This window comes from Peromyscus californicus, unplaced genomic scaffold, assembly GCF_007827085.1.
Source record: "Peromyscus californicus insignis strain IS unplaced genomic scaffold, ASM782708v3 Scaffold_4__1_contigs__length_199733344, whole genome shotgun sequence".
Lineage (NCBI taxonomy): Eukaryota > Metazoa > Chordata > Mammalia > Rodentia > Cricetidae > Peromyscus > Peromyscus californicus.
Window position 1 is genome coordinate 98,510,191 of NW_026294562.1, and position 17,525 is coordinate 98,527,715.

A 17,525-nucleotide genomic window follows, 5' to 3' on the forward strand; every position below is an offset into this window, starting at 1 on the left:
CATTACTAATATGTTAAATTGTATCTAAATGACTAAAATAATTTATCAATCATCTTCTCATAATGTTAGTTGCAAGTACAGTAATGGATAGCTTACATGCAGCATGAAGAGTTATATGTTTATGTTTTTAGGTATAGGCACAGCAAAACCTACATAAGCTTTCAAAGCATTGTTTGTTTGTCTTCTGTCTCCAAATCCTTATAGTATGAGACAGAAAATAGTCCACTAGTTTACATGTAAATCAAGTAAAGAGCCATGCATCATAATTGTATCATGTCATGGAGAAGTGTGGTGACTGGCTTGATTCTGTTTTGACTTTGTCTCTGCAGCCAGTGAGAGTGTGAGCAGGATTTGCAAGGACATGCAGATCATGTAATTCACTGTGTTTTCTCCCTTCTCCCTAGGGTGTGAATTCTGTCCTTAAAAGGTATGTCTGACGGATAGAGAAAAATAGCCCTATTGGGTCGTAAAAGTGATTTAATATTCAACTAAAATAAATATGTCATGGGTTTGGGGGAATTTAAAATAATACTATTCTAAACTTCTGGTAAAAAGGAGGAAGGGGAAGTGGGGAAAGTCAGGATCTGACTGTTGTGAACAGTTGAGAACAGATTTGATTGTCTTTTAGGGAGTGGGTGATGGGGAGTTGCAGAGTCAGGCTCAGCAGTGGGATGAGGCACAAGGAGCTAAGGTGCTTTCAGACTCCTTGTGGTTCCGTCATTCTGTCCATACTGTGTGCGTGTGTCTGGCTCTGGATCTGCATTAACAAGTACTTGATTCCTCAATTCATCATAGGTAGGGCATGTCTTCTGTGTCTGCAATGTTCACAGACTTGTATATTGGGGGAACTTCCTGTGTATTTGTGTGTTTGTCATGAGGATAGAAGAGATCCAGAGTTCCTTTGTGGTTATAATTAGATTTTTCCAAAAACAGACTTGAGTCTCTGAGCACAATATTTGGCACAGGTGAGACACCTGCTCCATGTGGACCACATACTTTAGAAGACCTTGGAAAGTAGTACCCTACCCAGGCTGTCAGCATCAGGCTGTTCTGAACACAATGAGCTCATGTAATTATTAATTTGATGGTACTGTCTTCTTTGCCAACTTTGTCATTAAAACAAAAGAACTTGAAGAATCAGAAGAATCACGATGCTGGCAGAGAGTGTCCATATTGACAGCAAGGTTTGAAGTCTTAGCTGTCTCCTGTGGCTTTCCCACGTTCTATACCCAAGAGGAGCTTCTGCACTCAGACTTTAGACAATGTCCTTGAAAACACACATACCCACATCATTTTTCTTCCTTTCTTTCTGTTTTCTTCTTTTTTTTGTTTTTGTTTGTTTGTTTGTTTGTTTTTGTTTTTGAGATAGTATTACTCTGTGTAGCTCTGGCTGTCTTGGATCTCACCCTATAGAGCAGACTGGCCTTGATCTCAGTGATCCTTCTGACTCTGGCTCCTATGTTCAGGGATTAAAGGCATGTGACACCGTGCCTGGCCCACACATTATTTTTTAGAAACCTTAGTTTGGGTTGTTTTAAAGTTCACTAATTCATCATTTCTTAAGAGTTCTGGGGAAGAGAATCTGGGGAGTGAGTTGTTTTACTGTACAAGTGAGGAGGATCTCTGCTTGTGAGGAGTAAGGCTTTCCCAACATCCCACAGCAAGTAAGTGGGAGGGCTCATGAGGGTGTCTCTCATGTCTCCAGAGTTAGTAGTCAACCATCTCTCCCCTTCTCAGAATTCTCAGGAGAGCTCCAGGACGTCTATGGTTAGAATGACAGGGAGTCAGTAGTGGTCAAAGGTCACTCTGTCTGAGATGTGGAGGTCAATGTTTTGTCCCCAGGAGTCAGACCTTAATATTACAACAACCCGAAATGATCCCAAGAAAGCAAAGAAGGCGCTTCCGAGCTCCAGATCTGAAAGGCATGCTGCAAGCGTTTCAAGGTGAGAGTAGCTACATTCTGTGGGTAACTGAGGGATTCTAGGTGTGCTGGGGCTGCACTCTCTGGGAGGTGAGTGGTGTCTCTGAACATGGGTTGAGGGACTCAGAAGAGTAAATATTGTATTCCGGTGATGTCATTATATTTAATGGAAAATCGTCATTCATCCCATGTTATATCATAATTTCCAAACCTTTCCCTAATCTGGAGAGGAGATTGACTTTAATGTTTTGATTCCTTTGCCTCCATTTCATGCTGTGAATTTTCATCCTTTCAGGGCTCATGGATGCCCAACAACACTGGGGTAAGGAGAAATCACACCATCCGCCACTCTCTTCTTAACATATTTCAGAGTTTCTCTACTAACCCTCATGTGTCATGTTACTTCTCCCAATCTGCTTCTTCTTGACTATAAACAAGGCTCCTCCAAGTTCCCTCTCACTGTCTCTTTAGGTTTCTGCTCCTTACATCACAAATAAGGCTATACTTTGCTTTGATTGTGACTCTTGTATGTCTCTTTTTTCTGCAGTTCGCGTGACCCTAAATCTAGCCCACAATGAAAACATTGTTGTTAATGTGGACAAACGACAAATACAACATCGAAATGATTCTAGAAGAAATTTGCAAATTTCTGAGACCTATGATTTGGGTGTCCTGGGATACCCAGCTTTCCACTCAGGGAAACATTACTGGGAAGTGGATGTGTCTAGAAGTGATGCCTGGCTCCTGGGGTTAAATGATGGAGAATGTGCTCAACCCCAACCTCCTGCAGGGAATGAGAAGGGCATCAAAGTCAAATATATTCCTGGTGTTAAACAACATTTTTATTGTCAGCCTACATTGCCCCTTAGACCTCTTAGTTATAAACAACATGATTATCAGCCTACATATGCTGTTAAAGATGATTCTGATGTGAAACAGCATGTAAATTATCAGCCTAAACATGGCTACTGGGTTATAGGGATGAAGAACGGGTCTGTATATAATGCCTTTGCAGAGTGTTCTGTCACCCGCAATGCCAGTGTCCTGGTCCTCTCTCTGACTGGCCGTCCCCGTCGTGTTGGAGTTTTCCTGGACAGAGAAGCTTGTACTCTCTCATTTTATGATGTTTCCAACCATGGAGCTCTCATCTATAGATTCTATGAACCTTCCTTCCCCGATGAAGTTTATCCATACTTTAATCCTATGTCATGTTCAGAGCCAATGACAGTATGTGGGCCACCCTCCTAAACCCTCACCCATAACTGCACAGTGCCCCATGTCTGATGTATCTCATATGCCTGAGCTCCCTGGCATCATTATAACTGTTTCTGCTTTTGCTCTTTCCCTTTTAATAAAATTTCAGGTCTCAATACAAACCAGCATGGATTCTTTTCCTTGATCCAGTTGCTTGTCTGGTTACAAGGCAATAATTCATCATTTCCCATATTCCCAAAGAAAGTGACTCTTTCCTCATTAGGTGAGGTGAAGCCTCTGCTAACCCCACTTCCTGTTTTGTGGTGCCACAGAGGGAAGGCAGGGCCTTGTGCATGCTGAGGAGGTGCTCTACCACTGAGCCACTCGTCCCAGCTCTGCCATGTCTGCACAAGCCCACTCCTTCTGCCCCGACAACGGATGAAAGAAAGTTCTTCTCCAGCTTGTCTGTTAGTTTTGAAAATTATATGTAGGCATCTCTAGCCTAGGAATGAGCCCTTAGTGGTATGTCAGGTTAATCACAATGTGCTTCATCCAAACTTAAGAAGGAAACATCTGCAATGGTACCCACTAAGACTGAGTTCAGAGTACCTGGGTTTCTTTCTTGCCACTTCACACAACCGTGTAACCCTGAATAACATCCTCAAAAGTCTATGCTTTATGAGTTTTTTGTTTTTGTTCTGATTTTTTGTTTGTTTGTTTGGTTGGTTGGTTGGTTTTCATTGTTTGTTATTTTTTACAATTTTACTATACAGAGTGCACACATCCTGTAGGTCAGTGTAAGAAAATAAATTTGAAATCTTTTTCAAGGCTCTGATGACAAAAACATTTTCCTCCAGGCCCTGTGACCCAAGTTCAATCCCTTATACCACCTGGGAGAAGGAGGCAGCTAATCCTCCAGATTATTCTCAACCCCACACACATGCTGCGGTACACCCAGGCCTAGACACACAAATATAAAATGAGTTATGTAATTTTTAAAAAAGACAAAAATCAATGCCTATAAAGCACCTCCTGCACACTCAGTAGATGATGGTTCTGTTCATTACTGGGGGGATGTCCTTAGTCTGGTGTTCATGTAAAAGTGGGCCGCTGGGAGAAACTAAGATTTGACTTTGTGATGATGTCTTGCTCTTAGATCCTGGAATCTGTAGTCAAGTCTATTCTAATATGTTCTAGGTATATATGATTTTTTTGGTTTTAACAATTTTTTAGAGAATTTTTGTGATGCTACATATGTTTCTTATCAAGTATGTTAAATGCTATGATTTTCCCTCTTACACTGAATGATAGTGATGACAATGATAGCAGTAAACTTACCTTGTGCTGTATGGTGAAATGTACACAATAGAACGTTTCCAGGAACTTATGGTATATGAGTGGCATCCACCATGGTGTCTGTGTTGTCTCCTTCTCCCTGTGACTGTAATAAAGGATTGTTGAAGTTGAGTCTGGAACCTGGCACGATGGTGTTGATGCAATCCCAGCACTCAGGAGGCTGAGACAGGAAGGCTGCTGCTGTGCATCTGAGGCCAGAATAGTGACAGAGGAAGACCCTGGTCTGTTTTGTTTTGCTTTTAAAGAGGAATGTGCCAGGTTTGGGATGAGGTAGTTGGTTCAAGGGGACACTGTGAGGGATTACTGGGCAATAAGTTTACTTGAAGTCAGATTATGATAAATATGAGAAACAGAGAGGACACAGCATAGTGGGTGTTTCCAGGAGAGGTCAGGTCACAGCACCAGAGAAGCTGAATTGAGGGATATCTGGAGAGCATCAGGGTCTCTGTGGGTGAAGAACAGGACTCTTCTTATACTGTAGGATTGCAGGGGGTGAGGGGGAGGTAGGTTCACAGCAGGAGCCTGCAGCCAGGCTCTCAGATTTCCAGACATATGACACAGGACAGGGTACCCTTTGATGAAAACTCACTTAGGTTTGTATGACACTACTGGGGACCCATTTCCAATAGAGCTCCATCTTGTCTCTATCAGTGACAGTTACAGCAGAGCATGGAGATTAGATTCTAGCAATACATGCTGGCAGAATATGCATCAGCCCACTTTAAACATGGTGCTTTAAGAATTAGAATACTGGGGCTGGAGAGATGGTTCAATGGTTAAGAGCACTGGCTGTTCTTCCAGAGGACCCAGGTTCAATTCCTAGCACCCACATGGCAGCTCTGTCAGTTCAGATCTCCAGGATCTGACACCTTCACACCAATGCATATAAAATAAAGTTAAAAAAATAATTTAGAATACTTGGGGCCTATCGGTTATGTGCACTGACTGCTCTTCCAGAGGACACAGTTTTATTGCCAGCACCCACGTGGCAGCTAACTGTAACTCAAGATCTGGCACCCTCACACAGACATACATGCAGGCAAAACATCAATGCAAATAAAATTAAAATGAATATTTTTGAAAAATTAAAATGCCTGTATTATAAAATAACAGATATTTTTACTTTTAGCAAATTATAAATTCATTCAAGAAAAAAATATGTCCTAACTTCATAGTTCCAACATTCTGTTTGTTTAATATTTGTTCCATAATTGTGTTTCATGAGATAGCCTTTCCTCTGTGTGAAATAAATGTCTATAGGTATAATGCACATTAGAATGACCCACATTTGTGGCACTGTTCAACAACAGTGTGACCAGAGCTGTGCTCTCCTGGTCACCTTCATTCTTGTCACTGAGGTTGGAGGCTCATGGCAAACCTGAGTACAATGTCAAATCTTTGCACAGAGATGGGATGGAATGATGTCTGCAGAGAAAGTTCATGAAGAGCTAGATGGTTGTTTTAATTCCCCAAAAAGCTGGGCCTCCTTCTCCCAACTCCCACTTAAAAAGCCCTTTTCTACGAGGTTCCTCCCTACCACTTCCTATCGGCTGGTTGCTGACTCAGCCTCCTGACTGAAAGTTAATTTTATCTAATCAAACAAATGTAACACATCTTTGCATCACTAAACAAATGTTCCAGAGCATAAACAAAAGTAACACATCTTAAAACAATATTCTGCCACAGTTTGAGAAGTGGTAGCATGCTCACTATTCAAAATTCTTTTTATTTTATTTTTTGCTGTTATATATTCAGATGCTTTTGCCTCCATGTAAGGTCCTTGGTCATATTCATAACAGCAATGTGAAGTCCTCGTCTTGTGCTTCAGCTATAATGCATTACTGAAGACCTACTGCAATAGGGTTGCTGGGTGCCAGGAGAGATTGATTGTGTTTCTATGCTGGTGTCTAGGTATCTGGGTTTGGGATGGTTGTAATTCTAGGTGCTGATACAGGGTCTTGTCTTTGTTGGGTGGGTGTTTTGTTTCTTGGTTTCTGTTGTCCTCTCTGGATCTTAGGAGAGTGTGGTGGGTGGGGGTTGCCTGGTAGGGAGTGCTTCTTATTCTCTGCCAGGAGTGGCCACTAGGGGTCCCAGTTAGAGCTTGTTTCTAGGTACTGGGAGCTGGCTGGAAGGAATGGGGATGGACTAGAGGTTGGAGTGAGAGAGGGAAGTGGGGGTGGGGATAGGGAGAGCTGAGAGGGTCTACTGGAGGGAGAAAAGCTGGGTTTGCCACAAGGATCTTCTGAGTCTCCAGGAAATGACAAGTGGCATGCACTTGGTCTGCTCTAGGCCTGGGATGAGACTGGGGAAACAGAAATGGAGAGCAGGAAGAAGAATGAAGACTGTTTACCTGATTCTCAGTCTATTTGGCCAGCTGGTTCCCAGGTAGAGAGGGACTCTGAGTATTGGCGGCTGACACAAAATGATAGAGTGAGGAAGGCTGGGCCTTGGAGGGTATGGGGAGTCCCTGGGAAATGAGGGCAGAAAGGGAAGGAGTGGCCAGCAGGTAGTTAAGACTGAGGAATGGGAACTGAGGGACAGGAAGGAGAGTGAAGATGGCCTACCTGATTCCCAGTCCAGCATGGCCAGCATGTTCCCAGGACAAGGGTGCCTCTGTTGTTGTTGGCTGAAACAAAGGGATGAGGTGAAGGTCAGGTCCTGAGAAATCCTTTTCTCAGAGTCTAGCATTTAGACAACAGCCTGCATTCCCTCAGGGACTTGAAGATAGTTCCTACTTGCTAAAATGGGTCATTCTCCTATCTCAGGCAAAAAGGACACGTGTCTCTTTCATATATAGATGACTGCTGTGCCTATCAGCACACCAAAGTGCATGGTAGCCTCTGGGCCCTCTCAGAAAGTACCTGCTGCAGAGTCATCCTGCCTGGCATATCCCACCCTCTACCCTCCACCACTCCAGTCCAGGGGCTTCCCTTCCCTTCCCCCAGCTCTCTTTTCTGCATAATCCTGACATGTCAGCCATGGGCTCTCTTGGTCCCCTTGCCCTCTCTTCTCCTCTCTCTGTCTTCTTAGACTCTCTTGCTCTCCCCCCACCACTGCCTCTTTCTCCTCTCATGGCCCAGGTCAGTCTGCTGGCCATGTTCAGCCCACTCTTTTTCCTCCCAGCTCTGGATTCTCCCAGATGCCTGTGGCTGTCCTTTCCCTCGTATCTGCAACAAAATCCTTCTCCTCAACTATACCTTGGAGCAGTCATGTCGTCATTTTCATTCAGTGAGCGCCTTGTTTGGTTTTAAGAAGGAGAATAACTGGATTATAAAGTCACAGATGTTTTTTTTAACAAATTATAAATCAATTTTTATGTTTAATAAAATATAAGTATTTAACTTCTGAAGTCTCAGGTGTTCTTTTTGTTTAATATTTCTTTCATAATTTAGTTTTATGGGAGATCCTTTCCTCTGTTTGAAGTAAATATCAATGTGTATTGTGCACAGTTAGAATCACACACATGAGTGGCACTTCTCAACACCAGTGTGACCATTGATGTGTTCACCTGGTCATCTTTGGCCTTTTCACTGAATTGGAAGTGTAAACCAGAAGAACAAAATTTCCTCTGTGCACAGAAGGAGGGTAGAATTGTGTCTGCAGAGAATTTCAATCTGACCTAGATGCTTGTCCATGTATTTTATCATTTTAATTTCTGCCTTTTCTGCAGGAGTCCAGCACCAGTGGGGTTCAGGTACAAATAGGAGGTGTGAAGTAGGTGAGGGAAGGGGACTGACATGATCTGAGGGTGAATCAGGATGGCTCCCCATTCACAGAAAACAGGCTCCACCTTATATCCTCTGTGATTGCATTATAGTTTAACCACAAGCAATAGCGAAAGCAAACAACAATTCTACAATGAAAATGTCATCAATGTCATTACAGCATTTTTCTTGAAGCAAGAGGCAAATGTATGGAGAGTCTAAATGCCTACTGTCCTCTAAGGTTCAGTAACCCCTCCAGTGTAGTGGATATCTGTTCTTCCTATGACTTTGAAGTACAGCCCCTAGAGATGTTGCAGGTAACCCCTCTACCCACCTATGACATTGAAGCACCTGTCCCTGGGGCATGGCCTTGGGGTTACCCTTAACACCTGGGACACACATTCCCCCTTCTCTTCTCTGCCTCCTGGTCTTGGATGGTGGGGACTGACTCAGGTGGCAGAGCAGTGTGAGACAATTCTCGTATTCTATTAAGTGCATTTTCTTTCCTAAGAAATTCCTTTTACCCTTTAAACAGACCCCAGTGTATTTCTTGCTATACTCCAGGTGTCTCTTACACTTTCTCTTGCACACGCTCATCCTTTATGGTCAGGAGGGGTCAGACATTGAGTCCTAAGAAACAAACCCATAAGAGTGATTTTCATTTTTCAAGGGGAATGATTTAGTGTTTGTACCATGTAGCAGAACAAGCATTGAGCTGTTTCCTAATTACATTCCTTTGTGTCATAGTCTTATAATATGGGCCTGCTCCCCTCATAAGCTCCCAAATGGGTACATCCTGACATCTTATACTTTTTTCATTATACCATACCGATTCCTTCAATGTATGCTCCTGTATATGGCAGAGCGGGATCAAGCTAGTCTAGCTTTTTTTTTTTTAAATAATTTATTATTTTGTATGCATTGGTGTTTTGCCTACATGTATGTCTGTGTGAGGGTATCAGATTTTGGAGTTACAGAGTTGTGAGCTGCCATGTGGGTGTTAGGTTTGAACCCAGGTCCTCTGGAAGAGCAGTCGGGACTCTTAATTGCTTAGCCATCTTTCCAGCCTCAGTGTAACTTCTTCCCAGAATCTGCTCACTGTGGGGCAGAGGAGATCTTGCCCTTCATCCAGTAAGCCACTCATTGTGGGCACTATTCTCTACTTATTAACTGAACTCTTGGCCTTAATGGCCTGGGGCTCTGGGTCTGGGCCCATTGCTTCTCTCTGTTGTGTGTCGTTCCCCACCACCGCCATGTATGCCAAGTTAGTCAATCTTGAATTTCTCTATTCTTGGTATCATTCGGATAGGAAAACAAGGAGGAACCCTGTGTGGTTTGTGAGCAGAGTTATCATGGTATATAGTTTTACGGTGACAGGAGATTTTTCCAAAGAATTATTTTATTTAAAGAGACTTAAAAAAAAAAAAAAAAAGCCGGGCGGTGGTGGCGCACGCCTTTAATCCCAGCACTCCAGGGGATTTCTGTGAGTTTGAGGCCAGCTTGGGCTACCAAGTGAGTTCCAGGAAAGGCGCAAAGCTACACAGAGAAACCCTGTCTCAAAAAACCAAATAAATAAATAAATAAATACATAAATACATAAAAGAGACTTCCATTGTATATAGTCTCATCCTTCACCAAAGCTTACACAAAATTTCCCAAAGGAAAAGATATAAAGAAACTCCCATAACGTAATGAGAATCATTTAAAAATGAAAGTTAAAAAAAACCGAAGAGTTTTGATCTGCAATGTCAGCTGACTGCATTTTGTCAAGCAGCAGTGGTCACCATGTGGTCTATGCCACTTTCCCCAGCAGTTCTGAGCTACAGGGAAATTGGATACCTGATCAGATACTTTCACTGTCTCCAAAATGCTTACACATGGTTTTCACGGTGTCCTCTTTAATCTGCTATTAATGTGCTAGTCTGCTGGGCCTATGATAAAAAAATGAGCAGCAAAATTCTTCAGACCAGAGTTTTGTTTTTGTTTTTATACACAGGGTTTCTCTGTGTAGCCCTGGCTATCCTAGAACTCACTCTGTAGACCAGGCTGGCCTCAAACTCAGAAGTCTGCCTGCCTCTGCCTCCCAAGTGATGGGGTTAAAATCCTGAATCACTAGCGCCCAGCACAAACCAGGTCATTTAAACAACACAAATTTATGTTTTTCAGATATTGCAGCCAGAGAATCCAAAATTAACTTTCAGCCGATTATTTTTTCCAACTACATCTTCCATTATTTTATGTAGTCATCCATAAAGGATGATCACTCAGTGTCTTGAGCCTTTCACCTTCTCGTAAACCTGAAATGTAGGTAACTAGGTATTGAATAAGTTCCTGAAACTCCTGGCATGGCTTTCGAGAAAACCACCTACTGCTACCTTTCATTCTACAGGGAAGGGCTGCTGGGAACAGAAGCATTTTCAATAAAGAGTGAGCTCAGGGCAGAGAGAATTGCTAGTGGAGTCCGCTCACCTGTTACGGATTTGACGTGATCACAGGCCATTCCCCATGGCTGTAGTGTTACTCTTAGGAACCAAGTCCTCCCCCAGCCCATCTCCAGGGACTCTGCCCCAGCAGCCACATCATCACCAGTCACCAAACGGGACACCTTTCCGCTGTCACCACAAGTCAATACCCTTTACAAAAGCCCAGGCCATCACTGCCTCCTCTCCACCCCTCTCTTTCTCCTATCCTTGCTCAGAGGTGGCCTTCCCCCACCCCATAAATCTCTTGCATGAGGTCTGTTACATAGTATGATCTCTGTGGCTTTCCTTGGCTGAGATTGGCCAAGATACTCCTCAGCCACAAAACCCCAACGGTTGTATCATCTGTCAGGGAAGGGGTTGTGAATTGTTGAGTGAATACCTGGGGCTTCTAAGAATACACGTTCAGCTATGGAGGCCACTTTGACCAAATCCTCACTGTGCTGGAGCATCACTAGGATACACTGAATACCAAAAATGTCTCATGTCCTACATACAATAAAACTCTCAAATTGCATGAAATGTCTCATGTCCCACATTCAATAAAACTCTCAAATTGCATGAAATGTCTCATGTCCCACATTCAATAAAACTCTCAAATTGCATTAACTTCTTAAAAATCACCACTTGGGGTGGCATGGTGGCACATGACTATAAGCACAGCATTTGGGAGGTCGAGGCAGAGAGACCAGGAGTTCAAAGCTCCATGAGATCCTGTTCACAACTATATGAAAACACACACACACACACAGACAGATAGACAGACAGATGGATGGATGGATAGATAGATAACCATGGAGCATTCCACACTGTATGCTTAAAAGTGAAGTGATTAATATTAATCTACCTATAATAGGTGGATTTAATCCATAACATAGAGATTACATGATTTTTGCAATTTAAGTGTCCAGTATTCTCAGTCAGAACTGAAAATGTTAAAAATCAGTAATGGTTGCTTATATTGCTGTACGTAGAATTTCCCAGGCTGTGGTATCTGAGTATTTGGCTAGCTACCTGTTGAAGTGTGGCTATAAAGACAGTTTAAACTGAAATTAACATTTCAACTAGTAAACTTTCAGTGAAGTTACCTTTCCGAAGGAAGCTGGAGCCCACCACAGAGTACAGCTGGGATCAGAGGCCTGCAGTCTTAGCTACTTGGGCCAGAAGTCTCCAGCTCTGATACAGAGAGCAGAAAGGGGAGAGGAGGAGGGAGGCAGAGAGGAAAGGGGAGAGAGAGGGCTCAGGAAGAGAAAGAACAGGGCAAAGGAAAGGAAGTCCAGAGAGTGGGAGAATTTTCCTAATCACCTTCCCTTCAAGGCGGAGCAGCTGCATCAACTTTTCTGAGGATTTCCCAAGCCTTTTTTAAAATTTAACTTTTTATCGATTCTTCGTGAATTTCACATCATATACCCCAGTCTCACTCATGTTCCCATCCCTCCATATCTGCCCTCTGCCCTTACAACTTTCTACCCAAAAGAAAACAGAAAATACAAAAAATGAAACAACATCAACAAAAAAATCTCGACATTAGAAGCTGCATTGATTGTGTCATGGTGAACCACACAGTATGCATGCCCTTTTGCCCAAACAGCTTTATTTGCACGTGTTCATTGCGAGGAGTCATTGATCTGAGTCAATGTTGCAGAGGATGCGGAGCAAAGGGAACACTCCTCCACTGTTGATGGGAGTGCAAACTTGTGCAACCACTGTGGAAATCAGTATGGCGGTTTCTCAGAAAATTGGGAATCGATCTACCTCAAGACCCAGCCATGCCACTCTTGGGCATATACCCAGGGAATGCTCAATCATACCACAAAGATACATGCTCAACTATGTTCATAGCAGCACTATTTGTAATAGCCAGAACCTGGAAACAACCTAGATGCCCCTCAACTGAAGAATGGATTAAGAAAATGTGGTACATATATACAATGGAGTACTACTCAGCAGAGAAAAACAATGACAGCATGAAATTTGCAGGCAAATGGATGGAACTAGAAAAGATCATCCTGAGTGAGGTAACCCAAACCCAGAAGGACAAACATGGTAGGTACTCACTCATAAGTGGATTCTAGATATAAAGTAAAGAACAATCAGACTGCAACCCACAGAACCAGGGAGGCTATATAGCAGGGGGGACCCTAACATGACTGTGGGTTATAATAAGTTTGGTTTTACTCAAAAAAAAAAAAAAAAAAAAAAAAAAAAGCTGGGCGGTGGTGGCGCACACCTGTAATCCCAGCACTCGGGAGGCAGAGGCAGGTGGATGTCTCTGAGTTCGAGGCCAGCCTGGTCTAAAGAGCTAGTTCAGGACAAGCTCCAAAGCTACAGAGAAACCCTGTCTCGAAAAACCAAAAAAAAAAAAAAAAAAAAAAAAAAAAAAAAAAAAGGAGTCATTGGTCTGGTTCAAGGCCCTGGCTTCTGCTATACTTATCAATACTGGATCCTCTTTGGGATTTCTATCAGATATTCTGTTGTTGCCCTGTGCCATGGACATCCTGCAGCTATGGTCCTACAGGACCAGATCTTTGTGCACAACTCAAAGCCCTAGATCTGGGCCTGGGTAGTAGTTGAGTTGAGCAGCCCACCCTGCTCCCCTGCACCTATGCCACCAGGGTTAGCTCTCCCTCTTTGCCCAGGTGAGGTGTGGGGTCAGCTCTCCTGCCTGTGGCAGCTGGCAGGGTGTACCACTGGCTCTCCTGTGCTCATGCCATTGGGGCCAGCTTTCCCTCACTCACACCACAAGGTCCAGCTCTCTAGCACTACCTCAGGAAGGGGAAGGGCTGCTCTCCTGTGCCCACACCACCAGGGTCAGCCTCTACTGTACTGCCCACAAAGTTCAGAGGCTACTTTCCCAAGTGCTGCAACCGTCAAGGTGTGGGCCAGCTCTACTGTGCTTCCTAGGGGAGGTTGACTCTCCCAAATGCTGCAGCTGGTGAGGGGCAGGTCAGAGCCAGTTCTGTGCACCCCTCAGACATTAACATGGCCCCAGGCAGCAGCCCAGAACAGGGAGGTCTGCATGACTTTTGGTGGTAACATGAGCTAGAGATGTCATGCCAGACCCCTGCTGCTGCAGACCCTGAAATGGCCCTCGGTGGCGGCACAGGTCTGAACATCACTATGGCCTCAGGTGGTAGTACAGGCTACTCACAACAGGCTGTTCCTCAACATTTTCATGACTCCAGTTCTGCCTCTCTTCATAGCATCCAGTACAAAACCCAAGAAAACATAACAAAACAAATAACCCTGGTTTTTAATATTTGGTTCTAATTTTTTATCATAGCACTAGCAGACAAGCACATTAGTAGTGGATTAAAGAGGAACCCATGAAAGCCCATGGCTTGTTATGCCCAGATCAGGGACCCCCGAAAGACCACCACAGAGACCGAATCCCACATGGAAAAAAAGCAAAGAGCCTTTATTTCAAGCTCTGGGGCATGGTTTCTCTGTCTGTCTGATGCAGAGGTGAGCAGAGAGCCCTGAGCCCAGGCGGGGTGGGGTCTTTTTAATAGCAGAGGTTGGGGTGAGGGGATTTCCAGGGTCCAGGATCCTGATTGGCTGACAATTGTCTATGGGTATCTGTAAAACAAAAAAAGGTGTGAGCTAGACTCAGGGACATCTGACCACCTTATCTAATGGTTGGAATATTTAGGATGTTAGGTACTTCCCCAGCCCTGGTTTTGTTAGTTTTTGGCTTTTTCTGGATGTGAGTGTTAACTGCCAGTTAATCCTGTCACACAAGCTGTGTCCGGGCCCCTAAGCCTGTCATGGCAGCTGTGTGGTTAAGCTGTCTTGGGGCCCCTCCACAGCTAAGTTGTGGAGAAAGTGAGAGTATCTGATTAGTGTCCATTTCCCAGCAGCTCAGAACTGCTGGGTAAAGTGGCATGGACCACATGGTGACTGACCACTGCTGCTTGACAAAATTCCATCATCTGACATGGCAGATCACAGCTCTCCACTACCTTTTTACTTTCATTTTTAATAATTCTCACAGCCAGCAGTAACTCCAATTCCAAAGAACTGATATCCTCTTCTGACCTCTAAAGGAAAAACAGCCATGTACATACAATAAAAGAAAAAGGGGGAAAAAAGGTTTAAAAAGGAAATAGCCGGGCGGTGGTGGTGCACGCCTTTAATCCCAGCACTCGGGAGGCAGAGGCAGGCGGATCTCTGTGAGTTCGAGGCCAGCCTGGTCTCCACAGTGAGTTCCAGGAAAGGCGCAAAGCTACACAGAGAAACCCTGTCTAGAAAAACAAAACAAAAAGAAAAAGAAAAAGGAAATAATTATTTTCATCTTTTTTCTGTATATATTTAAAGCTGATTAATCTTATAGGTTTGAGGTACCCTAAAGAATACATGGGTTACTGGAGGTATATACTTTTGCGTGAATGTATGTAATTTATTGACTTGTACTGGGAGGCAAAGGGCTCAGTCAGTGAGTGTGTCACCGTAGGGAGCCCAGATTGAGTTCTAAGTATCCACCATTATGCTCACAGTAGAGGAACACTTAATCTAAGACTTATTGTTCCATATTTCTTGCCTTACTTTACTAGAACTCCCTTCCACCAATCACATACTCATCCTCTTATTCTTCCCATCCCTTGACTTTCTAAACTGATTCCAAATTTTGAATAAACATGTCACATGAAATCTATTATTAGAATTATAAAGAGATAAGCTAGTCAAGATCAAGGACAAAAGACCAACAGGAAACTGGAATGTACCATGCTTTTCCCACCATGTACATGTTATCACTGGGTTAAACATGTTGGCAAGGTTCACATTCTAAGTATTGTGCAGAGTCATGGGAAAAACAATTTCCCCTCAAGACTTTCTGTTTCTTTCACAGCCCATACGTGATCTGCTTGAAGATCAGTCTAGTAACATTCCTCCACGTTCAGAAAACTGTTCGGCAAAGTAGTTAATGTAGTTAGAGCATGGAGGTAGAGACAGACTCATCAAGAACACAAGAATGTCTTAGGTAGAGAGCAGAGAAGGCCTTGGTTAAAAATTTGTTAGCTATGAAGACCCAGTTCCTGTAATCGCTGTAAACAGGGGTTTAAGGTAGGGTTGTTGCCAGAAACTGGAATCCATCTAAACACTTAATGAGTTCCAGCCCAGTCCAGGAGATAAAGTAGAATTCTGCCTCAAAAAAAGAATAATTAAAAAAAAAAATCTAAAAAGGTTTTTACATAATTATTAACAATTCAGAAGGATAGTTACATTGCAACATTGTGTGACATCAATTGTGTCCATAGCAAGAACAACAGAGGAGGCTCATGACCTCATCAAGATGTGAAGTTTGGGCTAGGGGTGTAGCTCAGGGATGGAGCACTAGCCTAAAATCCACAAGGATATTCCATCCCTAGAAGTGCAAAGACCAAACTAAAACAGTAACAGCAAAAGTCCATGATTCCAGCACAGGGGAGGTTGAGGGAGGAGGAGCTCAGAGGTCAGGCTGCTCACTGAGACCATTTCTCAAAAGAAAAGGAGAAGTAGGGAGAAAAAACGAGAATGTTAAATATAATTCAAATTATAGTGACATATCTATTTAACTGTCACACCTATGTCACTTTTTAGTGGATCTGAGAATATAAGGAACAAATTAATAGGAGTTGCTTTATTGAAGGAGGTATGTCATTGGGAGCAGGATTTGAAGGTTCAATCGAAGTGCCCATTACTGATGCTTCCCACCCTCTGCTTCATGTTTGTGTCTCAAGTTGTGACCTCTCACCTCCTGATTTAGCACTGTATTAGTCAGGATTATCAAGAGCAGTGATTCTCAGCCTTCCTAATGCTGTGACCCTTTAATACAGTTCCTCCTGTTGTGGTGACCCCCTCCAACCATAAAATTATTTTCGTTGCTAATTCCTAAGAGTAGTTTTGCTACTATTATGACTCCTAATGTAAATATTTTGGAGTTAGATGATTGCCAAAGGGGCCACCACCCTTGGGTTGAGAACCAATGCTCTAGAGGAATAGAACTTATAGTATAGATCTATACATGGAAGGAGGGGGGTCTTAGAATATCCTACAGGCCAACTAAGCCAGCAGTGACTGTCTACCAATGGAAGGTCCAAAAATCCAGTAGTTGTTCAGTGCAAGAGACTGGATGTCTCAACTGCTCTTTGGTGTATGTCAGAATTCTGAAGAAATAGGCTGTAATGCCAGTGAAGGAATGGACATGGCAGTGAGAGCATGAAAAAGCATGCAAAGAGAGGACAAGGTTCCTTAATCCATGCTCTTTATATAGACTGCCAGCAGGAGCTGTGGGACAGATCAAAGATGGATCATATGAGCACTGGGAAGAGGACTGGGTCTGTTCAGCAACAGAATATATAATCTGTAGGAGTCCACTGGGCAGCAGGAGAGCCCTCTGCAGCTTGCTAGTTTACCTGCTGTGAGTGTGGGGAAGTGTTTCTGCATGGCTCTGCACAGGAATCCTCCCCATGCTGTCCCTGCAGAGTGGGAAATCTTGAGTGTGCAGCAGCTGTTCTGAACTGCAGCTTCCTTCCTGTTTCTTCCTGTTAGTGCCGAAGTCCAACTCCAGAGGAACACTCCAGTTCTGTCCCTCACCTTTGGTTTCCTTCCCTTTGGACCACACACCTGCCACCTAAAACAAATCCCAGCCTGGAGTAACTGCAAGAGGAGCCCATGGGGAAGGCTTCCTTTCTTCAGGGGCAGCTTTCCCGAGGGTTAGGATCTTAGGGGTGATTGTGACATGAGCCTGAACAAGTGACCTAAGTTTCTAAAGCACTGAAACATGTCCCAAGCTCCAGAAAGGCAGTGCTGACTCAAGGCGACTGACGCCCTCTGGTGGTTGAACCCCATATACCGATGTGGTGGCATCCCATTGGTTGGTAGCTCTGT

General features: G+C 43.6%; 1 protein-coding gene across 3 annotated transcripts in view; it reads left to right on the plus strand.

Annotated features, from left to right (window-relative positions):
* The window catches only part of LOC128095665 (tripartite motif-containing protein 30A-like), a 47,026-nt gene extending 42,444 nt beyond the window's left edge, over window positions 1-4,582 (plus strand). For 2 of the 3 annotated variants that reach the window (XM_052714848.1, XM_052714847.1), the window contains exons 5-8: window positions 405-427; window positions 1,843-1,943; window positions 2,217-2,243; window positions 2,469-4,582. In XM_052714848.1, the coding sequence (XP_052570808.1) occupies window positions 405-427; window positions 1,843-1,943; window positions 2,217-2,243; window positions 2,469-3,169 (852 nt within the window). In that variant the 3' untranslated portion in view covers window positions 3,170-4,582. The remainder of the gene's footprint in view (window positions 1-404; window positions 428-1,842; window positions 1,944-2,216; window positions 2,244-2,468) is intronic. The other variant, XM_052714849.1, reaches the window with a different exon arrangement.
* Window positions 4,583-17,525: the final 12,943 nt, after the last annotated feature.